We start from the raw sequence: 26,101 nt of genomic DNA on the forward strand, positions 1-26,101 counted from the left end.
CACCACCCACGCAACTGGTATTTAGGAGTTCAAGCACCTATCTCCTAGACACTATGCTAGGCATTTAGGATATACAAATAAAAAACAAGCACATGTGCCCCCGAATCTATTAAAAAAAAAGAAAGAGAAACTCCTGCCTTCACAGAACTAATATTTTAGCAAGGAAAGAAAGACAGTAAGCAATAAACACAATAGGTGAACTCTGTGTAGTATAAGGAAATATGTGCTATGGAAAGAGAAAAACTAGAGAAGGATAAGGGAGACGAGAGCAGTGACAGGCAGCAGAGGGAAGTTGGCAGGTTGCAATGTTAAATGGCGGGTGGTCGGGATAAACCCCATGAAGTAGTGACATTTGATCAAAAATGTGAAGAAGGTGAGAGAGTTAGCCATAGATATAACGTTATTTAGTACTATGTTTAGGTCTCTGTCCAAATAATTACTCTCACGGGAAATAAAGTACTTCTATTACTTTCTATTACACAACATTAAAGCACTTTGCATTTAAATTCAAATATTTCTACAGATGAACACATTCCTTCATACCTTTTTCATTTCATTTTCTAAATTTTCCTCCTCTTGACCTTCAGACAGCCTTCTTCTTAAATCAGCTATTTCCCTCTCTGCGGATTCTCTATACTGTGCCCACTGTGTTCGCTCCTGCTCCAGCCTAAGGTGGAACTGGTGCTCATAGTCACGAACTGTTTCTACAAAACATCACCACATATTTCACATCTAAGCATTATGAAAAAAATATAACCTGGCACACTAAATTTTTTAAAGTTATATAAAAAGCTTACGTCTAATTTCTGGAAAATGTTTAATTCACTAAAAAACAAAATGAACTAGTTGTAGTTATTATATACAGAAATAAGGGCTTTAAATCATCACTTCTAATCTTCACAATAAACCTGTGTCACATATTACCTTACAAATGAGAAAACCTTAGGAAAGATTAAATAGTCTGGCCAATGTTTCATGCCCAGAATGAAACAAAGCTAGAATTCGAACTTAAGGCCAACTCCAAAATCTGTTTTTAGACACTATACTATGGCTCCCAAGGCAAATATAACATGTCGCCCCAATCCCACTACCTGAAAGTGTGAGAAAAGGGATATATTTCTGGAATAGTTTACTAGAACCCAAGATTGTAAGTTGACGCAAACTCTATAAGGTCTTTAAAAAATGGCTTTCTCTTTAATATAATCTTAAAACGTGGCTGGGCATAGTGGCTCACACACACCTGTAATCCTAGCACTGTGGGAGGCAGACGGGCAGATCACTTGAAGCCAGGATTTCAAGACCAGCCTGGCCAACATGGCAAAACCCCATCTCTACCAAAGATAGAAAAATCGCCGGGTGTGGTGGGTCATGCCTGTAATCCCAGCACTTTGGGAGGCCGAGACGGGTGGATCACCTGAGGTCAGGAGTTCAAGACCAGCCTGACCAACAAGGTGAAACCCCATCTCTACTAAAAATACAAAAATTAACTGGGCATGGGGACGGGCACCTGTAGTCCCGCTACTCGGGAGGCTGAGGCAGGAGAATCACTCGAACCCGGGAGGCAGAAGTTGTAGTGAGCCGAGATCGCACCACTGCACTCCAGCCTGGGCGACAGAGTAAAACTCTGTCTCAAAAAGAAGAGAAGGAAAGGGGAAGGGAAAGGGAAAAGAAGAAAAGATTATTTGGGTGTGATGTGGCATGTCTGTGGTCCCAGCTACTTGGAAGGCAGAGGCACGAAAATTGCCTGAACCCAGGAGGCGGAGGTTGCAGTGAGCTGAGATCACACCACTGCACTCAAGCCTAAGTATCTCAAAAAACAAAAAAAACTATGTGACAGACCCTGCTGATCGCCCATTAATTTCCACTCCTTCTTCCTTACTAGTAAGACTCCAATTTTGTTTAGGAAGTCAATGTGTACAATTTTAAAACTACATTGTCCAGTTTCCCTTGTAGTTATGAGTGACCACACACTTGGTCAACAAAGTGAGGGTGGGGGATATGCTGCATAGTTCCAGAAAACTTTTGCTTTTCTGATGCAGACTGAAGGAGAAGCAGCTATTTTTCAGCTAAGGCAAAGATTAAGTTGAAAACCATATGCTAAGCATGAAAGAACAGAAGGGCTGAAGGAGTCTGAGGCATTGTTGACATCATGGAATCAATGCAACCAGGCCTGGATTATCTACCTTTGGATTTCGTGTTCTGGGAGAAAAAGGAACTCCTATTTTGGTAAGCCACTGTAGTCGGGTTTGTTATATGAAGCCTAGAGTAATCTCTAGGCCATAGCTATATACTCAGAAATAGGGCTAGCCTCACCTGCCTTTTTATAAAGAGCACTAAGGCAAAAAGTGACACACACTTGCAAACACGGTGGAAAAAGTCATCACTATTTCACATTTAGAATATTAACTAATATGGGCCAGGCATGGTGGCTCACACCTGTAATCCCAGCACTTTGGAAGGCCGAGGGGGGCAGATCACGAGGTCAGGAGATCGAGACCATCCTGGCTAACATGGTGAAACCCAGTCTCTACTAAAAATACAAAAAATTAGCCGGGCGTGGTGGCACGCGCCTGTAGTCCCAGCTACTTGGAAGACGGAGGCAGGAGAATCATTTGAACCTGGAAGGCAGAGGTTGCACTGAACCGAGATGGTGTCACTGCACTCCAGCCTGGGCGACAGAGTGAGACTCCGTCTTAAAAAAATAAAATAGAATATTAACTAATTCCAGGAACCCAAAGATTCAGTGACAACTTACTTTGTTTCATCATCATCTTCTCAGAAATTTGGGAAGTAATTAAGCACTAGTGCCAAAAGGAGTCTGAGACTAAACTACGTCTCTTCTTTTAGACGAAAGGTCATAAGCTGGCGGCCCATGATGCCTACCTTAGCCCATAGGCCATTCTACCCAACAGAGTGTAGTGCAGATTTCACATACAAAGTTTCTTAAAAAATCTAAACCAGGCCAGGTGCGGTGGCTCACACCTGTAATCCCAGGACTTTGGGAGGCCAAGGCAGGTGGATCACCTGAGGTCTCAGGAGTTCAAGACCAGCCTGACCAACATGGTGAAACCCCATCTCTACTAAAAATACAAAATTAGCTGGGCATGGTGACACATGCTTGTAATCCCAGCTACTCAGGGGGGCTGAGGCAGGAGAATCGCTTGAGCCCAAGAGGCGGCGGTTGCAGTGAGTACAGTGAGCTGAGACTGCGCCACTGCACTCCAAGCTGGGCAACAGAGCAAGATTCCATCTCAAAAAAAAAAAAAAAAAAAAAAATTCTAAACCATATGGCCAAATTACACTGGAAGGGCAATAATTAGCTGAAGCTCATCAATGTAAACAGTTACTTTACCCTTTGCATGGCAGCTCTCTCTACTCCAGCACATTCCCTGTGCCCATACAGCTTTATTATTTGAGATTACTAGCCTGCCTCCTAGAAGAAATCGACTTTTGAGCCTTACAATGAACTACAGTCCTCATTTAATGCATTATTTCTATAACATTCCTATTATAACTCTCCATTATTAAGTTAGATAGGATTGATATATCCATTTATGTTATCAGTGACTTCTCTTTTATCTGAAAGTATATCTTGATGATGACAGTACATAAAACCACAAATGAAACTCTGGATATATTTTAAGATTCTCTGAAAATATTCTCAATCATCAGAATCGGATATCTTAAAAAATCATAAAATTGATCTTTGTTTGTCTTTACCTTTCATAACAGCCTGAAGTGAAGCAACTTCTTCTCTCCACTGTCTTTTCACTTCATCTATAGCTTCTTGCTTGGTGTTCTCAGAGACTGTGGCAATCGCCTTAATATTCTCCATCTCTGCTTGAGCCTCCCACAGCTGGGTTCGAAGGTGTCCCAAATCATCTTGTGCAGCTTGTAATACTGCATTTTGCCTCTTCAGATCCTCTGGAGAGAAAAGTAAAAGATAGTCCATTAATGTTCACTTTGATCAGACTGGCATTCCAATAAAGAAATAAGGTATTAAATTTTAAAATGTAAACATACAAAATGACACCCTCTTAATAGAGGTGAGATTTAAGGTAAGCTGGACATCACAAATCAATTGTTACTATCTATCTAATGATCCAGTGGTTACAGTCATGGTTTTAGAGCTCAATTTACGCATTCCCATCTGCTGACTAAATGAACTTGGTCATGTTATTTAATCTCTCTGGCCTAAGTTTCCACATCTGCAAAATGGAAGTTAAAAACAGCCACCTCACAGGGTTGTTGTAATGATAATTTATTGGAAACGCTAATTAGTACAGTACCTTCCACAAATATTCAAAACATGTTTAATAAAAGAGAAAAGAAAGCCAGAGCACATGGCAGTGACTAGACGTATGTTCTTTAAAGTTAGCATTAATTTCTCCCTCTTACCATCTTTTAAATACTAAGTTGGTGTAATGTGCCTACTACATGGTTTAAGCCCAGGCAGAACATATGTTTGGCCAAATTAACTTCAAAAAAAAGATGAACTTATCAACAGTATACAGGGATATGTGATTGTTTTCCCATACCCTTAACAACAGTCACTATTTTTCATCTTGTAAAAATTCTTGTAAATATCATGGGTAGCAAATGGTCATTTTAATTTACATTTTTCCTGTTAATAAGGAGTTTGAACATCTTTTCATATATGTACTAGTGACTCATTTCCTCTTTGGTGACATTCTTTACATTTGCTTCTAATGAATGATTTTCCTTCTGATCTGTAAGAGCATTTTATATATTCTGGATATTAAATCTGTCTTCTCTTACAAAACTTTTCCCAGTTAGCCGCTGTGTTTCTTAAAAAACAAAACAACAACAAAAAAAAACGTTAAGAGATAGGGTCTCAATTGTTGCCCAGGCTGGAGTGCAGTGACGCAATCATAGACTGCTATAACCTCAAATTCCTGGGCTCAAGCGATCCCCCAACCTCAGCCTCCTGAGTAGCTAGGACTGCAGGCATGCACCATCACGCCCAGCTAATTTTTGAAATTTCTTGTAGAGACAAAGTTTCACTATGTTGCCCAGGCTGGTCTTGGCCTCCTGGGCTGAAATGATCCTCCCACCTCAGCCTCCCAAAGTGCTGGGATTACAGGTGTGAGCCACTGCGCCCGGCCTTAACTTACGCCTTTTAGCATCTAAAGTTGTAAGGTATTTATGAAAAAAAAAAAATTGTTCATCTTTGTAAAATTATCAATTTCCTCTCCAAAGCACAATAACTGAGCCAAACTGACCATGAAAATAAACTGATTTAAGATCTAACTCTACTGCTAACCAGCTGTATGACTTTAAGGAAATCACAAGACTCTCAAGCCTCAGTTTCCTCATGAAGACAGTGGCAATACTTTCTTGCATAAATTTCTAACTACTTATAAAAATCCAATAGTAAAATAAGAGAACTTTTAAACGCTGTGAAACATTCATTGTTATCAATCACAGGAATTAATGATTTGGTAGTCTAAGTCACAGACGGAAATACCTAGTCATGCTAAGTTGTTTTGAAATCTTTACTCTCTCAACATCAGTTTCCATCACTCTTAAAATATTTTGAATCTCTAGCCAAAGACAGTTTTAAGAACATTAATTACAAAAAGTAATTGTGTGAAGTCGCTTAAAGACGGATACCTAGGAAGTCGTGGTAGGCATGCAACTAGGACAGACCCAGAAAGATATAAACATATGAAACCATAAAGGAAAAGTTTATGTGTGTCAACTCTATATTCTGAGTGTTAAACTGTTTCATAAAATGTGAAAAAAGAAAAAGCATTATATCTGGGATACTTTATTCATTTTTGGGTACTACAATTTTATCAAGGCTCAAGTTTATATACTTAACAGGTCCTCATGCTAATTACCTCTGGTACTTTTGATTTGTTGGAGATTACCCAGAGCTATTCACTATCATGTTGTCATTATGAACAGAAAAACTGTAAACAAATACCAAACCTAAATATCTATTTTTGGCACTTAAAAATGAAATAGAGAGCCTGGAGGAAGACTTGGTCAACACTAACTTTAGTTATATACATATATATATATATATATATATATATATATATGTATGTATATATATGAACATATATATGAATGTTATATTTATATAAATACAAAAAAAAGGAGACAAACAGAAGTTTAAAATAAAGTTAGAAAATCTTAATTTTTTGTAGTAAAGCATTTCAAACATTATGTTTGCCAATAGTAGGAGTCGTAACATTGGTTTATTGCTTTTACTGCTGTATATGTAATTATAAAGATTTTCAAACATATTCAAAAGTTGAGGGTATACTACAACAATCCCTCATATAGCTTTCACCAAGACTCAACAGGTATCAAGATTTGCCATCCTTATTTATTTTTTGAGACGGAGTCTCGTTCTTGTTGCCCAGGCTAGAGTGCAGTGCCACAATCTTGGCTCACTGCAACCTCTGCCTCCCGGGTTCAACAGATTCTCCTGCTTCAGCCTCCCGAGTAGCTGGGATTACAGGCGTGTGCCACCACGCCCAGCTAATTTTTGTATTTTCAGTAGAGACGGGGTTTCGCCTTGTTGGCCAGGCTTGTCTTGAACTCCTGACCTCAGGTGATGGCCCACCTCAGCCTCCCAAAGTGCTAGGATTACAGGCGTGAGCCACCACACCCAGCCTGCCATGCTTATTTAAACTATCCTTTTTCTTTCCTGTAGTATTTTAAAGCAAGCCCCAGATATACTACATTATCTAACGTACTGTACAGATGCATCTCTAAAAATATGGACAGTTTCTTATATAAACAAAGTGCCACTGTCACACAAAACAAAATCTCTGGTAAAACTTCTCCAATTGACAAAAAACACCAAAGTCTTTCTGAATATTTGTTTAAATTAAGATCAAAACAAGATTCAAGTACTTCATTTGGTTATACTAATGATTTTTTTTTTTTTTTTTTTTGAGACAGTCTCACTCTGTCACCCAGGCTGGAGTGCAGTGGCGCAACCTCTGCCGCCTGGGTTCCAGTGATTCTCCTGCCTCAGCCTCCCGAGTAGCTGAGATTACAGGCGCCTGCCACCGTGCCTGGCAAATTTTTGTAGTTTTAGTAGAGACAGGGTTTCACCATCTTCACCAGGCTGGTCTTGAACTCCTGACCTCGTGATCCACCTGCCTCAGCCTCCCAAAGTGCTGGGATTACAGGCGTGAGCCACTATGCCTGGTTTTGTTTTTGTTTTTTTTAACACAGCGTCTCACTCTATCGCCCAGGCTGGAGTGCAGTGGTGTGACCTCAGCTCACTGCAATCTCTGCCTCCCAGGCTGAAGTGATCCTCTCACCTCAGCTTCCCACGTAGCTGGGACTTATAGGCACATGCCAATACACCCGGTTAATTTTTGTATTTTTTGTAGAGAGGGGCTTTTGTCATGCTGCCCAGACTAGTCTCCAACTCCTAGGCTCAAGTGATCCGCCCACCTCAGCCTCCCAAAGTGCTGGGATTACAGGCATGAGCTACTATGCCTGGCCTATACTAATGCTATAAAGCATTATAAACTACTTCAAGCATAGAAACAATACAAAAAATCCTATAATGGGCACCTATTACCTATCACCTGGATCCATCATTTTTAGTATTTTGCTACATCTCTTTCCATTTCTTTTTAACTTCAGGAAACAAAACATCACAAATACACTACCTTCCTCTGAGGTAACAACTGTCAGGAATTTGGGTTTATCATTACAGTGCATATATGTTACACCTTTACTTACGCTGCAGGTTTTGAAACCTTAATGTTCTTTTGCAGTTACTTCTTAGCCCTCAACATTGTTGATTGGTGATGAGTACTTCACTCATTAATTAGAATATCACAGTCTCAATATATCATATATTATGTTGACAGGTATTCAGGTGTGAAGCTGAAACCTACTTTATCTGTATAGACATTCTCATTGTCCTATGCCCATCGTCCCAGTCTTTTCCCATTTTGACAATGCTATCTTTGTCGTATTTCAAATTTTCACACTTGTGAGGGTCCCATTTGGGGAACTCTGTTCTATAAAAATTGTCTATTTTCATGCCAATACTTTATATACTGTCTAATATAGCTTTATACTGTTTTGCCTACTTTTGTCTATTTTTAAATGTTTACATAAGAAAAGGCTTAACAAAAACGTAATGACCATTTTGAGTAAGTGGGGAAATTTGCCCTACCAGATATCAAAAATTATTATAAACTTCATGTATGCACCAGCCAGCTCCAGTAACCATACACTCATAGCAAATCATCCCCAATCCATCCATATGCACTCCATATATGAGACAAATCTCAGACATGTAGTCACATGCAAAATAATCACGTTTTAGTCAACAACAAAAAACATACATGACAGTGGTTACATGAGATTATAGGGGCTGAAAAATTCTTACTGCCTAGTGACATCCAGCCATGGTAACATCATAGTGCCAAACATCTTGTCTATGTTTAGCTATGTTGCTTTTTGGGTTTGTTTGTTTTTGGGGGTTTTTTTTTTTTTTTTGAGACAGAATCTCACTCTGTCGCCCAGGCTGCAGTGCAGTGGCATGATCTTGGCTCACTGCAACCTCCGACTCCCAAGTTCAAGCGATTCTCCTGTCTCAGTCTCTCAAGTAGCTGGGATTACAGGCACGTGCCACCACACCCGGCTAATTTTTGTATTTTGGGTAAAGACGGAGTGTCGCCATGTTGGCCAGGCTGGTCTCGAACTCCTGACCTCAGGTGATCCGCCCACCTCGGCCTCCCAAAGTGCTGGGATTACAGGCGTGAGCCACCATGCCCAGCCTGTTTACCTATGTTTAATACAAAAATATCACTGTGTTATAACTGCTTACAGTATTCAGTACAGTAACGTGCTGTACAGCTTTTCAGTTTAGTAGCAATAGGCTATACCATGTAGCCTACATGTGTAGTAGGCTATACCATCTAGCTTTTTGTCAGTACACTCCATGATGTTCGCACAAGGACAAAATCACCAAACGATGCATTGCTGAGAATGTATCGCTATCACTAAGCAATGCATAACTGTATTTCCTTATCTTTTTAATAAACGTTTTAGCAGTTTCAGGTTCTCAGCAAAATTGAGCAGAAAATACAGGTTTCCCATATGCCCCACATCCCTGTACATCCACACTCCTCTACTATAGGCACCCTGCACCACAGTGGCACCTCTGATACAACTGATGAACCTACACTGGCACATTATCATCACCCACTTCGTTTACACTAGGGTTCACTCTTAATGTGCTACATTCTATGGGTTTTAACAAATGTATAATGACATGTTTCCACCACCATAGTATCACATAAAATAGTTTCACTGCTCTAAAAATTCTCTGTACTCTACATATTCACCCCCTCTTCCTCCTACCCCTAGCAACCACTGATATTTTTTTTGTTTCCATAGTTTTGCCTCTTCCAGAATGTCATATGCTTGGAATCATACAGTACATGGCCTTTTCAAATCGCCTTCTTTCACTTAGTAGTATGCATTAACATTCCTCCATGTCTGTTCATGACTTAATAGCTCATTTCTTTTTAGCATGGAATAATATTCCACTGTCTCAATATACCAGTGTATTCATCCATTAACCTATTGAAGGACATCTTCCATGCTTCCAAGTTGTGACAATTATAAATAAAGCTGTTATAAATATATTTGTGCAAGCTTTGGGACAAACCTTCTCAAGTCATTTAATTACATACCAAAGAGCATGACTGCTGAATCAAAAGGCAAGAGTATGCCTAGTTTTGTAAGAAAGCACTGAACTTATATCCCAAAGTGGCTACGTCATTTTTTATCCCCACCAGCAATGAATGTTGCTGTTGCTCCACATCCTCACCAGCATTTTTTTGGTATCGGCAGTATTTTGGATTTAGGCCATTCTCATAGTCTAATAATCTTTTCATATACTTACTTGCCGTCTGTATATATTCTTTAGTGAGGTGTTTGGGTCTTCTGCCCACTTGGTAATGGGGCTGTTCATTCTGTTACTGTTGCACTTTATTTTTACTGATGCACATGTACATAGTTCAAAGTACATGTGATATTAATGTAACTTGTAAAAATCAAACTGGGTGTAGTTCGGGTATCTATCACCTTAAATATTTGTCGTTTTTTTTTTTCTTTCATCCCATGGACACCAAGGGTTGTCTTTTCTTTACGCTAGAACCATTTGAATTCTTCTATTTTGAAATCTAGAACAGATTACTGTAAACAAGAGTCACCCTATTGATCTGTTTAACGCTAGGTCTTATTTCTTCTATCAAACCACATACTCATACCCATTAGTCAACTTCTCTTCATCTCCCCCGACCCCAGCTTTCCCTGACCTTCGTATCACCAATCTAGTCTATCTTCTCATGAGATCCACTTTTTTAGCCCCCACAAGTAAGACCACGTGATACTTGTCTTTCAGTGCTTGGCTTATTTAACATAATGACTTCCAGTTCCATCCATGTTGCCGCAAACGATAGGATTTCATTCTTTTTTTTTTTTTTTTTTTTTTGGACGGAGTTTTGCTCTTGTTGCCCAGGTTGGAGTGCAGTGGCACAATCTTGGCTCACTGCAACCTCCACCTCCCGGGTTCAAGTGATTCTCCTGCCTCAGCTTCCCAAGTAGCTGGGATTACAGGCAGGCACCACTACGGCCAGATAATTTTTTGGGTTTTTTTGGTTTTTGCCTTTTTAGTAGAGACGGGGTTTCACAATGTTGCCCAGGCTGGTCTCGAATTCCTGAGCTCAGGCAATCCACCTGCCTCAGCCTCCCAAAGTGCTAGGATTACAGGCATGAGCCACCGCGCCCAGCGATTTCATTTCTTTTGGAATATATACCCAATAGTGGAATTGCTGGATCATATAGCAACTCTTATTTTAGTCTGCTGAGGAACCTCCATACTATTCTCCACAGTGGCTGTATTAACTTACATTCCCACCATCAGTGGATGAATGCCTGTCTTTTTGATAAAAGCAATTTTGACTGCGGTGACAGGATATCCCATTGTAGTTCTGCTTTGCATTTCTTAGTGATGTTGAGCATCTTTTCACATACCTCTTGGCCATTTATGTCTTTTGAAAAATGCCTATTCAAATCTTTTGCTTGTGTTTAAATAAGATTTGCTTCTTGGTTACTTATTTATATATTGTAGTTATTAATCCCTTATGAGATGGGTAGTTTGCAAATATTTTCTCCCATTCTGTAGCTTGTCTCTTCACTTTGTTTCCCTTATTGTGCAGAGGCTTCTTAGCCTGATGCAATCCCATTTGTCTATTTTTGCCTATGCTTTTGAGGTCTTACACACACACAAATCTTTGCTCAGACCAATGTCTGTTTCTCCAGTGTTTTCCTCTAGTGGCTTCACAGTTTGAGGTCTTAGATTTAAGTCTTTAATCTACTTTGATTGTTGTGTATATGGAGAGAGATGGGGCCTAATTTCATTCTTCTGCAAATGGTTACCCAGTCATCCTACCACCATTTATTTATTTATTTATTTTTTTTTTTTTTTTTTTTTTTTTTTTTTTGAGACGGAGTCTCGCTCTGTCGCCCAGGCTGGAGTGCAGTGGCGCAATCCCAGCTCACTGCAAGCTCCGCCTCCCGGGTTCACGCCATTCTCCTGCCTCAGCCTCTCCGAGTAGCTGGGACTACAGGCGCCCGCCACCACGCCCGGCTAATTTTTTGTATTTTTAGTACAGACGGGGTTTCACCGTGGTCTCGATCTCCCGACCTCGTGATCCGCCCACCTCGGCCTCCCAAAGTGCTGGGATTACAAGCGTGAGCCACCGCGCCCGGCTCCTACCACCATTTATTGAAGAGACTTTCCTTTTCTCATTGAATGTTCTTGGTGCCTGTGTTGCAGATGAGTTGACTGCAAATGCATGGATTTGTTTCTGGGTACTCTATTCTGTTCCATTAGTCTACGTGTCAGTTTCTATGCCAGTGCCATGCTGATTGGGTTACTATAGCTTTGTAGTAAATTTTCATGTTTTACAGCGTGATGCCTCCAGCTTTATTTTTGCTAAGTATAGCTTTGACTATACAGGGTCTTCCACGGTTCCACATAAATTTTAATATTTTTCTGTTTCTGTGAAAAATGTCATTGGTATTTTGATAGGAATTGTATTGAATCGTAAATTGCTTTGGACAGTATTGTAATTTCAACAATATTAATTCTCCTAAATCCATGACCATGGACTATCTTTCCATTTGTATGTGTTTCCTCTTCAATTTCTTTCATTGGTGTTTTACAGATTTTTCGCTTCTTTGGTTAAATTGATTCCTAGATATATATATACACATACGTATATACATACATACGTATATATATATACATACATACGTGGGTGTGTGTGTTTAGTAGCCATTGTAAATGGGATTGCTTTGATTTCTTTTTCAGGCCGTTCACTGTTGGTATATATTAATGCTAATAATTTTTGTGTATTGATTTTGTGTCCTGTGATTTTACTAAATTTATCAGTCAACAGTTTTTTAAGTTTTTCTAAGTATAAGACTGTGTCATCTGTGAACAAGACAAATTTAACTTCATGCTTTCCAATTTGGATGCTCTTTATTTCTCTTGCCTAACTGTTCTGGCTGCAATTTCCAATATTATATTAAATAAAACTGGCTGAAGTGGGCATCCTTGTTCCAGATCTCAAAGGAAAGGCCTTCAACTCTTCCCCATCCAGTAGGATGTTAGTTGTGGGTTTGTCATGTATGGCCTTCATTATTTTGAGGTATGTTCCTTCGAAACACAATTTGATGAGGGTTTGTATCATAAAGAGGTGTTGAATTTTACTGAATGCTTGTGCAGCATCTATTGAAATAACCATAGTTTTTGTTGTTGTTGTTGTTGTTGTTTGAGACAGAATCTCACTCCATCACCCAGGCTGGAGTGCAGTGGCATCATCTCAACTCACTGCAACCTCCATCTCCCGAGTTCAAGCAATTCTCATGCCTCAGCCTCCGGAGTTGCTGGGATTGCAGGTGTACACCGCCATGCCCAGCTAGTTTTTTTAATTTTTTGTAAAGACGGAGTTTCACCATGTTGGCCAGGCTGGTCTGGAACTTCTGGCCTCAAGTGATCCACCCGCCTCGGCCTCCCAAAGTGTTGAGATTACAGGCATGAGCCACTGCACCTGGCCAATATGGCTTTTGTTCTTGGTTATGTTAATGTGATGTATCGCATTTGTGTATACTGAACCATCCTTGCATCCTCAGGAGTAATCTACTTGATCGTGGTGGCTGATCTTTTTAATATGTTGTTGAATTCAGTTTGCCAGTATTTTTTTCAAGGATTTCTGTATCTACTGTGTAGTTTAATTCTGATGTCTTTGTTGATTTGCTGCCTGGATAATCTGTCCATTACTAAGAGTGGAGTGACAAAGTCCTCTATTATTGTATTGCAGTCTCTCTCACCCATCAGATTAGCTAATTGTTTTATATGTACTTGAAAGTACCAGTGTTAGGTGCATAGATATTTATAATTGTCCTCTTGCTGAATTGACCCCTTTATTATTATGACCTTTTTTTCCTCTTTTTACAATCTTTTGAGACAGTTTCACTGTCACCCAGACTTGGCATGCAGAGTGGCACGATCATAGCTCACTACAACCTCAAACTCCTGGGCTCAAGGAATTCTCCCACCCCAGCATCCAAGTAGCTGGGACTACAAGCATGTACCACCATGCCTGGCTCAATTTTTTTGAGATGGAGTTTCACTTCTGTTGCCCAGGCTGGAGTGCAATGGCGCAATCTCAGCTCACTGCAACCTCCGCCCTCTGGGTTCAAGCGATTCTCCTGCCTCATCCTCCCAAGTAGCTGGGATTACAGGCGCCCACCTTCATGCCAGGCTAATTTTTTATATTTCTAGTAGAGATGGGGTTTCACCATGTTGGCCAGGCTGGTCTTGAACGCCTGACCTCAGGTGATCCACCCACCTTGGCCTCCCAAAGTGCTGGGATTAGAGGCGTGAGCCACCGCACCCGGCCTCCTGGCTAATTTTTAAATTTTAAATTTTGTTTTAGAGACAGGGTTGCCCAGGCTAATCACAAACTCCTGGCTTCAAGTGATCTTCTCACCTAGGCCTCCCAAAGCAATGAGATTACAGGTAGAAGCCAATGCACCTAGCTTTTCTTAAGTCTTAGATTTATAGTCTATTTTAATCTGACATAGGTATACTTACTTACTCCTGCTCTGTTTTGGTTTCCAGTTGCATGAAATATCCTTTTCTAGCTCTTCACTTTCATTTTATGTGTATCTTTACAGGTAAAGTGGGTTTCTTTCTTGGGTTATTTTTTTGAGACACGGTCATGCTCTGCTACCCAGGCTGGAGTGCAGTGGCACAAATACGGCTCACTGCAGCCTCAACCTCTCAGGCTCAAGCAACTCTGCCTCAGCCTCCTGTGTATCTGGGACCACAGGCACATGCCAGCATGCCCAGCTAATTTTTGCTTTGTTCATTTGAGATAGGGTCTCGCTCTGTCACCCAGGCTGGAGTGCAGTGGCACAATCACAGCTCACTGCAGCCCTGACTTCCTGGGCTTAAGTGATCCTCTCACCTCAGGCTTCCAAGTAGCTGGGACTACAGGCACATGCTACCACATCTGGCTAATTTTTGTATTTTTTAGTAGAGATGGGGTCTCACTTTGTTGCCCAGGCTGGTCTCCATCTCCTAGGCTCAAGCAATCCTCCCACCCTGGCCTCCCAAAGTGCTGGGATTACAGGTGTGAGCCACTGCACTCAGCCAGTTTTATTTTTTTGTAGAGCCAGGGTCTCACTTTGCTGCCCAGGCTGGTCTCAAACTCCTGGGCTCAAGTGATCCTCCCACCTCAACCTCCCAAAATATTGGGATTACAGGCATGAGCCACTGCACCCAGCCAAAGTGGGTTTCTTGTAGGCAGCATATAGTTGGGGCTTGTTTCTTTAACCATTCAGCCACTCAGGCTTTAAATTGGAGAACTGAGTACATATACATTCAGTGTTGTTATTATCTATAAGAAAGGACTTACTACTGCCATTTTATTGCTTGTTTTCTGGTTGTTTTGTAACTCCTCTCTTTCTGTCTTTGGGGCTAAATGATTTTTTCTGGTAGTATGTCTTAATTCATTGCTTTTTATTTTTAGTCAATCTATTATAGGTTTTTGTTCTGTGTTTATCACGAGGCTTACAAAAAACATCTTGTAGATAACAAGTTACTTTAAAGACAACTTATCTTAAAAAATAGAAACAAAGAAAAAAGTGGGGAAAAAAACTTCTACAACTTAGATCCACTTTCCCCACATTTTGAATTTTAGTTGTCTCAACTTACATGTATCTACATTACCTGTCTCTGAATAGGCTGCCATAGCTATTACTATTCTTGGTAGATTTGCCTTTTGGGCTTTATACTAGAGTTATCAACTGCAGTATTAAGAGTCTAACTCTGTCCATGTCTGAGTCTGTCCACGTACTTAATTTTACCAGTGTGTTTCATACTTTTTTTTTCGGTGTGTTAGCATTTTTTAAATTTCAAATGGAAGAACTCCCTTTAGCATTTCTTGTTGGATGGGTCTGGTAGTGGTCAATTCTCTCAACTTTTGTCTGGGAAAGAATGTATCTCTCCTTCATATTTGAAGGATAACTTTGTTGGATATACGATTCTTAGATGTTAGCTTTTATTTTTCTTTCAGCACACTGAAGGTGTCATTCCACTCCTTCCTTACCTTTATGGTTTGTACTGAGAAGTCTGTTGACAGACTAACCGAAGCTCCATTAGGGTTATTTGCTACTTTTCTCTTGCTACTTTTAGGATCCTCTCTTTGTCCTTGACCATTGAGAGCTGGTTATTATATACCTTAGGGTAGTTGTATTTGGGTCAAATCTCTTTGGTGTCCTCTGGCCTTCCTGCATGTGGATATTTATATCCTTCTCCAGTTTTGGAGAGTTTTCTATTTCTTTGAATAAGCTTTCTACCATTGCTCTTGCTCAACTCCCTCTTGAAGACCAACAATTCTTAGATTTGGTCTTTTGAAATAATTTTCTACATCCTGTAGGTCATCTTCATTGCTTTTCATTCTTTTTTCTCCTCTCTGTATTTTCAAACAGCCTGTCTTCAAGGTCACTGCTTCTTTCCTCTACTTGATCCATTTTGCTACTGAGAGTCTCTGATGAATTTTCCAGTTGAGAAAATCTATCAGTTCTAAGACTTCTGTTTAATTTTTTAATTATTTCAACATCCTTGTTAAATTTCTCTGGTAGGCTGGGCATGGTAGCTCACGCCTGTAATCCCAACACTTTGGGAGGCCAAGGCAGGCAGATTGAGGTCAGGAGTTCCAAACCAGCCTAGCCAACATGGTGAAACCCCATCTCTACTAAAAATACAAAAATCAGCCAGGTGTGGTGGCAGGCGCCTGTAATCCTAGCTACTTGGGAGACTGAGACAGGAAAATCACTTGAACCTGGGAGGCAGAGGTTGCAGTGAGCCGAGATTGCGGCACTGCACTCCAGCATGGGTGATGAAGTGAGACTCCACCTCAAAAAGGAAAAAAAAATATATGTGATAATTTTTTTTTTTTTTGAGACAGAATCTCATTCTGTCACCAGGCTGGAGGGCAGTGGCATGATCTCAGCTCACTGCAATCTCTGCCCCTGGGCTCGAGTGATTCCCCTGCCTCAGCTTCCCTAGTAGCTGGGATTACAGGTGTGCACCACCACACCTGGCAGATTTTTTGTATTTTAGTAGAGAAGGGTTTCACCATGTTGGCCAGGATGGTCTGGAACCCCTGACCTCGTGATCCACCCACCTCGGCCTCCCAAAGTGCTGGGATTACAGGCATGAGCCACCACATCCAGCCTAAACTTTTTAATTGAAAAATAGTAATTGTATATATGTATTGGGTACAAAGTGGTATTCTGAAACATCTATACATTGTGAAATGATCAAATCAGTGCAATGAGCATATCTATCACCTCAAATATGGTAAGTTACACATTGATTTTTGAATGTTGAACCAGTCTTGCATACCTACACAAATGCCACGTGGCTGCAGTGTATAACTTTTATACATTGTTGGATTGGATTTGCTAAGATATTGTCAAGGAATCTTGCATCTACGTGCATGACATATAAGTCTGTAGTTTTCATTAAGTGTCTTTGTATTATTTTGAGATTGATTATGCAGACCTCATAGAATAAGTTAGGAAGTATTCCCTCTGTTTCTATCTCCTGAAAGATTGTAGAGAATAGAGACTCAGATTCATGTAACTCATGGTGTAGTTTCTTCCTTAAATGGCAGATAGAACTCACCAGTGAACACAACTGGGCATAGTGCTTTCGTTTTTGGAAGGTTATTAATCATGAAGTTGTTCCATAATTTTCTTACATTATCCTTTTAGTAAATATGGGACCTAGAGTGCAGTCTCCTCTTTCATTTCTGATATCAGTAACTTCTCGTGTTAGTAATCTTTTTTTACTTACATTGGCTTACTGTACTTTTTTGTAACAACTTCATTGAGATATAATTCACATACTACTTTTCACCCACCAACCAATCATTAATTCTGGTAGCATACTCCCATTGGGTATCCTCTGATTTAATTCTGACACTATCTACCTGGAAATAGCTCAGCTCACACAAGCTGAAAATTCAGTCTAACAAGACTGAAGTCCACTTCTGATATCAACTGTAAGCTTCAAAATTATTTTACCTGTGTTTCTGACTGACCAGCTATAAATCAAGGGTTCCTACAACCATCTCCTTAGGTTTGATTAATTTGTTAACGGGCTCAGAGAACTCAGGGAAACATTTATTTGCATTTACCAGTTTATTATAAAGACTATTACAAAGGATATAGAGGAAAAGGTGCACAGGACAAGGCATGTGGGAAGGAGCATGGAGCTTCTATGCCCTCTCTGGGGCACACCCTCCAGGAACCTTCACATCTTCAGTTATCTGGAAGCTCTCCAAACCCTGTCCTTTTCAGTTATTAGAGGCTTTGTTACATGGACATGATTAAATGGCCACTAATGATCAACTTAACCTTTAGCTCCTCTCCTCTCCCTGGAGGATGGGAGGTAGGGTTGGAGGTTCCAACCTCTAATCCTGTGTTGGTCTTTCTGGTGACCATCCCCTACCCTGAAATTACCTAGGGGCTGCCAGCCATCAGTCAGCTCATTAACAAAGACACATCACTTTAAAATTGTTAAGGCTTTTAAAAGTTATATGCTAGCAAACAGAAGAATCTATATATATCTGTTTTTCAGCATGGATTCCTTTCCTTTCCTTTTTCTTTCTTTGGGTAAGTGCCCTAGATAGATCCTCACTTCTAGATGTTGAACAGAAGTGGTCAGAGCGTACATAATTATGCTGTTCCTGATTTTAGTGGAAAGGCATTTGGTCTTTAAAGTATGATGTTAGCTGTAAGTTTTTTGTAGAAGCCCATTTTCAGGTTGACAAAGTTCCCTTCTATTCCTATTTTAGTGTTTTTATCATGAAACAGTGTTAGGTTTTGTCAAATACTTTTTCTGTGTCTAGTAAGATGATCATGTGTCTTTGTTTTTTATCCTACTGATTTTCAGGTGTTGCACCAACCTTGCATTCCTGAGTTGAATCCCACTTTTCATGCTGTGTGATTCTTTTTACCTGTAGCTTAATTTGATTTGTTAGTTCTTTTGTGAGAATTTTTGCATCTATATTCCCAAGGAATACTGGGCTAAGTTTCTTATGATGTCTTCCTTGGTTCTGAGGTCAGGATAACACTAGCCTCAAAGAATAAGTGGGGATGTGTCTCCTCCAAAAATTAGCCAGGCATGGTAGCAGGTGCCTGTAATTCCAGCAACTCAGGAGGCTAGGGCAGGAGAATCGACTGAACCTGGGAAGCAGAGGTTGCAGTCAGCCAACATAGTGCCACAGCACTCCAGCCTGGGCGACAGAGACTCTATCTCAAAAGATAAAAATTTAAAAAAATAAAAAAAATTTATCAATGTCTGTATTTTGTATTGTTTCTTATACTTTTTTTTTTTTTTTTTTTTTTTTGAGACAGAGTCTTGCTCTGTCACCGAGGCTGGAGTGCAGTAGCGCGACCTCAGCTCACTGCAACCTCTGTCTCTTGGGTTCAGGCAATTCTCCTACCTCAGCCTCCCAAGTAGCTGGGATTACAGGCGCCTGCCACCATGCCCAGCTAATTTTTGCATTTTTAGTAGATACGGGGTTTCCCCACGATGGCCAGGATGATCCTGAACTCCTGATTTCAGGCAATCTGCCCGCCTTGGCCTCCCAAAGTGCTGGGATTATAGGCATGAGTCAACACACTCAGGCTATCCTGTTTCTTACATCATATATATTTCCTCTATGTTTTCTTTTTGCAAATATCTGTCTCTACCAGCAGTTCTTATTTTTATTTATTTATTTTTTTTGACACAGAGTCTTGCTCTGTCGCCCAGGGTGGAATGCAGTGGCACGATCTCGGCTCACTGCAAGCTCCACCTCCTGGGTTCAAGTCATTCTCCTGCCTCAGCCTCCCAAGTAGCTGGGACTACTGGCACACACTGCCATGCCCAGCTAATTTTTTGTATTTTAGTAGATACACGGTTTCACCGTGTTTCCCAGGCTGTTCTCAAACTCCTGAACTCAGGCAATTCGCCCACCTCAGCCTCCCAAAGTGATAGGATTACAGGCATGAGCCACTGCAGCCGGCCTACTAGCAGTACTTTTAGTGATTATGTAGATGGCTAAGTGCTTAGTTTTTATATGCCTAAAATATCTATTTTGCCCTCACTCTTAAATAATTTAGCAGCATATAAAGTTTTAGGTTGACAATTATTTTTTCTCTGCCCTTTGGAGATCTTATTTCATTGTTTTCTGGCATCTATGGTGTTTATGAAGTATCTCTTGTCATTGTAATTGTTTCTTTTCTCTGGTAGCCTTTCACATTTTCTTTTGATTCTTGATGTTCTATCTTACAAAAGATGTGTCAAGGTATGAATTTACTACTTTTTGTTTTGTTTTGTTTTCTGAGATGGAGTCTCACTCTGTTGCCCAGGCTGGAGTGCAGTGCTGCACAATTTCAGCTCACTGCAACCTCCGCCTCCTGGGTTCAAGCAATTCTCCTGCCTCAGCCTCCCAAGTAGCAGGGATTACAGATGTGCACCACCATGCTCAGCTAGTTTTTTGTATTTTTAGTAGAGATGGGGTTTCATCATGTTGGCCAGGCTGGTCTCAAACCCCTGACCTCAAGTGATCCACCCGCCTCAGCCTCCCAAAATGCTGGGATTACAGGCGTGAGCCACCATGCCCGGCCTGCATTTACTATTATTTATCCTGTTTGGTACTCAGTATTTATGTTAAGGACTCACATTTCTTATTAGTAAAAATCTAAGTTATTATCTCTTCAAATATTCTTTACTATTCCTTCCATTCTCTTCCCCTGGAACTCTTTCCAGATGTGTGTTGAAGGCTCTCAATTCATCCTCTATGTCCTTTATGTTCTTTCATATTTCCCTCTTTGTCTCACTAGGAGGAAGAACTCCTCAGTACTGGTTTCTAATTTACTAAAACCTCTGTATCGTCTCTACTGGTTAAATCTATTAGCAAACACTATTTTAATTCTAATCGTTTGTTTACAGTATCACTAATGGGTTTTAATTGTTAATTTTATACACTTTGTTTTCATTTCCCTATCTAAGTGCAAGTTTATGGCATTGGAACCACAGATAGCTTCCTAAATCTAGCTTTTCACTATTGAAATTCTGATTAGTTAAGCGTAACAGCTTTATATAAATTACAACCATGTATAAAGACCTTCTGAAAATTTCAGTGTCTTCTGGTGATTAGCTATAAGCTCTATTCCTACTATTTTTCATCAAATCGAGAACTATATGGCCTTTTGTTCTGTGTTTCATTTAACCGTCTCTTACTCATTGCCAACACTACAAATTTCCAAAGCACAAAACATAAACACTGCTGTAGTGCCAAGCTCTGAAGTTAGTTTAGGAAAAGCTGAATCAGAAAATACTTCAACAGAAAAGCAATAAAACTTTCAGAAACATAGCCGGGCGTGGTGGGTCACGCCTGTAATCCCAGCACTTTGGGAAGCCGAAGCGGGCGGATCACAAGGTCAGGAGATCCAGACCATCCTGGCTAACATGGTGAAACCCTGTCTCTACTAAAAATACAAAAAATTAGCCGGGCATGGTGGCGGGTGCCTGTAGTCCCAGCTACTCGCGAGGCTGAGGCAGGAGAAAGATGTGAAGCCGGGAGATGGAGCTTGCAGTGAGCCGAGATCTCACCACTGCACTCCAGCCTGGGTGACAGAGCAAGACTCTATCTCCAAAAAAAAAAAAAAAAAAAAAAACTTTCAGAAATATTTATAACATTCCCAGTTGAAGTCAGCTTGGAAAAAAATGGGTACAAAGACCAGCCTGGAAAACATGGTGAAAGCCCATCTCTACTAAAAATACAAAAACTAGCTGGGCATGGTGGCACCCGCCTGTAGTCCCAGCTACTCAGGAGGCTAAGGCAGGAGAATCACTTGAACCTGGGAGGCGGAGGCTGCCGTGAGCCAAGATCGTGCCACTGCACTCCAGCCTGGGCGACAGAGCAAAACTCCATCTCAAAAAAAAAAAAAAAAAAAGAATAGGTACTAAGAAAAGAACAGGCAGTAAAAGAAGTAAAAAGGTGCACTTCTCATTACCGTTTGCACTTATATTTCAGCTATTCTCCAAACAAGTGCAAACACAGCTATGACAACACTAAAGCAAAAGTTGGACCTATTGGGGAAAAACCAATGTTTGGACTTTCCGGGTTACCTTGACCTGGTTTTCCTGAAAGATAAAACAAAGACTGCTGTCCACATCAAAATCCTGGTTTATACTGTAAACACCTGTGGCAATCACTAAATACTAGATTTAGACTTCACAGTAGATACAATAAAAGCTGCTGTCTCAGGGGAAATCTTCACATTTGATTTTTATTATGATATAGGCTAACGGCCAAGACAAAAACTAAGTAATCAGCACTGACCTTTTATATACTATGCATTTTCTTTAGGAATGCCACCAAAAACTCAAAAAGGATCACAGTAATTTTTTTGAAATTTTGTTAAAAGCTACCCCAACTGTTCGCTGTGGCCAGCTAAGTTTATTGAGTGCTTTGGACAGTAAAGATACAACAGTACACAAAAAGACTATTTACTGGGTTTAGATGTCATCAATGCAATCTTAACAAACCAAGCATGTTTTCTGAACCAACCCATGTTACAAACTCTTTAATTCACAGATCTAAAACTGCAGTTGATAATACATTTCAGAAATGGGAGGCTCTTAGTCATTTTCATTTCTTCAGAGTTTTTGGGAAAATTCTATTTTATAATTTCAAAGAAAATAAGAAAACAAAGGAACCCTAACAGTTTTATTGGGGACAGAGAAAAAGAAAGCAAAACAAACAAGGTTTAGACAAAATTGACTTCAATTAGCTGTAGACAGGATGAACAAGCTACATTTGCTATAAGAGGTAAAGGAGAAAATGGATATCATTAGCCAGCATCATACTGCTGGGTTTCAACTTATCACCACAGAAAATACTACCACAACCTTTTATATATACATCAAATGTATTACAGGTCATCTTGACAAGAATATAGCATTGCAGAGTTGACAGTGGTGCTTGATTAATTCAAAAGCATAAACAAATTTTAAAGGGAGAGGATAAATTCATATAAAGATACTGAATAACCAGATAGAACTTATTTCTTTTGAGACAGTCTCGCTCTGTCAACCAGGCTGGAATGCAGTGGCGCAATCTCGGCTCACTGCAACTTATGCCTCCTGGGTTCAAGCAATTCTCTTAACTCAGCTCCCTAAGTAGCTGGGACTACAGGCACACACCACCACCAGGCCCAGCTAATTTTTGTATTTTTAATAGAGACAGGGTTTCACCATGTTGGCCAGGCTGGACTCTAACTCCTGACCTCAGGTGATCCACCCGCCTCAGCCTCTCAAACTGCTAGGATTACACAGGCATGTGCGACCATGCCTAGTCCAGACAGGACTATTTCTTACGACACATGATACATGTTGAAATGATGATACTGTGCAAAATGTATTATCTACCACAGTAGACTATTCTTGGGAATAGAAACCATGTATCTCATTCATCCCGACCTCCAGTGTCTTGCAGAGTGCCACCATGCCTAGACATGAACATCAGCTTTCCCATCTACTTACCAGCCTATAAAAGAAAATAAAAAACAGCCCTCCTGAAAGCCATGAAAAAATGGAACTCCATTCCATACAACAGTCAGTAATCCTTTCCAAGCTAGGGCTAAATTCTACAAGGCCTAAGAACCTTCCATCATATAGTATTTTACTACGGTTCATTGTCCTGTTGTATTAAAAACTCCTCTATGAGGCCAGGCACAGTGGCTCATGCCTGTAATCCTAGCAATTTGGGAGGCTGAGGCAGGCAGATCATTTGAGGTTAGGCATTCAAGATCAGCCTGGCCAACAGGGTGAAACCCTGTCTCTACTAAAAACACAAAAAAATTAGCCGGGTGTGGTGGCACACACCTGTAATCCCAGCTACTCAGGAGGCTAAGGCAGGAGAATCACTTGAACCGGGGGGCGGAGGTTGCAGTGAGCCAAGATTGTTGTGCCACTGCATTCCAGCCTGGGCGAAAAAGTGAGACTCTGCCTCACAGAGGGATAACTAAAATTAGTGTCAATAATTAAAAAGTGAATGACTAATAACAGTGTAACAAATCTTTTGGCAAGTCAGGTGGACGCAAGTCCTCTTTCAACAAAATTGAAGACAGACATAATTCAGTTGTTAGCTGATAGAATAAAAACATTTTGATGCTAAAGAACTATGTAATTTAACATATAATTCAGAAACAGCTAAGAGAATTGAATAATAATTGGTGTAATAAAACTCTGTTTCTATTTACTCACTCATGAGACCAAGGGTTCTTAGCATTTATATGTTTTAAAAAAAATACAATAGAATTGATGCTAAAAAGCTATCTTTTTCTAGCAGTAAATAATATGCATCCAGAGATTAACGATTTAATGAGAACCAATATATCTCAAAAGAGCTGCATCTCCAATGATTTTTATATTTTCCTATTTTTTAGTTTGGTTTTTTTTTTTGAGATGAAGTCTTGCTCTGTCACCCAGGCTAGATGGAGTGCAGTGGCACAATCTCAGCTCACTGCAACCTCCGCCTCCCAGGTTCAAGCGATTCTCCTGCCTCAGCCTTCTGAGTAGCTGGGATTACAGGCCCACACCACCATGCCTTCTAATTTTTGTATTTTTTTGTAGAGACGGAGTTTCACCATGTTGGCCCGGCTGGTCTCGAACTCATGACCTTGTGATCCGCCTGCCTCGGCCTCCCAAAATGCTGGGATTACAGGCGTCAGCCACCGTGCCTGACCTTATTTTCATAGTATTTAAATATGTAAAATATCCATATTGTGATCAACTGTGTATTTATAATAAATTTTAATAATATCTCCATAAAGAAAACATGTATATGCATATTTTAAGAGTTTGAAGCACAAGATATTCTCTTAGGCCAATAGTTTTTAAAGTATGGTCTCTGAACAGTAACATCTCCATCAACTGGTAACTTGCTAAAAACACAAATTCTGGATCCCAGTGACCTAGTGAATCAGCATCTCTGAGGGTGGAAGCCAGTAATCCTTGTTTTAACGAACCCTATTAGGTAATTCAAATGCACACTCAAGCCCATTATGGTGGCTCACGCCTGTAATCCCAGCGCTTTGGGAGGCTGAGGTGGGTGGATCATCTGAGGTCAGGAGTTCGAGACCAGCCTGGCCAACGTGGTGAAACCCTGTCTCTACTAGAAATACAAAAATTAGCGGTGGGGGGGCATGGTGGCACACACCTGTAGTCCCAGCTACTAGGGAGGCTAAGGCACGAGAGTCGCTTGAACCCAGGAGGCAGAGCTTGCAGTGAGCCAAGATCACAGCACTGCACTTCAGCCTGGGCAACACAGCGAGACTCGGTCTCAAAAAAAAAAAAAATGAAACAAATGCACACTCAAGTTTCAAAACTATTTTTAAGAAAAAAATTCTAAAGGCAATGCAAAGAAGAAAACCCAACTCAAGGAGGAAAACCACTGTAAAATTTCTGCTATAAAGCTATTCATGTGTTTGTTAAACAGATGACAATGGATAAATCACGGATATTTTCATTCCACTGGATATGTTTAAAAGCAGGAAGTTGGCCGGGCATGGTGGCTCACCCAGCACTTTGGGAGGCCGAAGCGGGTGGATCACAAGGTCAGGAGTTCGAGACCAGCCTGACCAACATGGTGAAACCCCGTCTCTACTAAAAATACAAAAATTAGCCAGGCATGGTGGTGCACACCTGTAATCCCAGCTACTCAGGAGGCTGGGGCAGGACAGGAGAATCGCTTGAATCTGGGAGGCGGAGGTTGTAGTGAGCTGAGATAGCGCCACTGAACTCCAGCCTGCGCGACAGGGTGAGACTCCCATCTCAAAAAAAAAAAAAAAAAAGCACGAAGCTTTCATTTAAATTGTAAATATCAACAATATAAAATTTTATCCTTCACATCTTTTCAAGCAAAAAATTTTAAACATCAACTTTAAAATGTATGAAGGTTGTATATAAGTACATTTTTTACTTTTTATAAGTTAAAAAAGTTGCATGATCACTAGTCCAGAACAGGATTTCTCAAACTGTAGTACTTGAACTAGCAGTAACTGGAATCATCTATGAGCTTAGAAATGCAAATGTCTGGGCTCCACCCAAACATACTGTGGTTTAACAAGCTCTCCAGGTGATTTTTATCCACGTTAGAATTTGAAAGCCACTATTCTATTATAGACTAGAGCAGTTTTCAAAATTTAGTGTGCAGTTGGACCCAAATCCCACAGCTTCTAACTCAGTAAATCTGGGTGGGACCCAAACATATGCATTTCTAACAACTTTCCCAGGTGATGATAATGACGCTGTTCCACAATCACACTTTGAGAATCACTGGTCTAGAGAGCTGTGGAAACTATATCCACATTATTCTAGATCGATACTCAGAATGTAAGCCCCTTCCCTGATCCTTCAAATTAGGTCCCCCATCATGTTCTC

The 26,101-nt window shown here is 40.4% G+C and overlaps 1 protein-coding gene across 4 annotated transcripts in view; it reads right to left on the reverse strand.

Moving 5' to 3' along the window:
• RABEP1 (rabaptin, RAB GTPase binding effector protein 1) overlaps positions 1-26,101 on the reverse strand; it is a 116,353-nt gene that overhangs the window by 49,723 nt on the left and 40,529 nt on the right. For all 4 annotated transcript variants that reach the window (XM_030800049.1, XM_030800050.1, XM_030800048.1 and 1 more), the window contains 2 exons: positions 3,721-3,924; positions 544-704 (listed from right to left, as the gene is read on the reverse strand). In XM_030800049.1, the coding sequence (XP_030655909.1) occupies positions 544-704; positions 3,721-3,924 (365 nt within the window). The remainder of the gene's footprint in view (positions 1-543; positions 705-3,720; positions 3,925-26,101) is intronic.

This window comes from Nomascus leucogenys, chromosome 19 (genome assembly GCF_006542625.1).
Source record: "Nomascus leucogenys isolate Asia chromosome 19, Asia_NLE_v1, whole genome shotgun sequence".
Lineage (NCBI taxonomy): Eukaryota > Metazoa > Chordata > Mammalia > Primates > Hylobatidae > Nomascus > Nomascus leucogenys.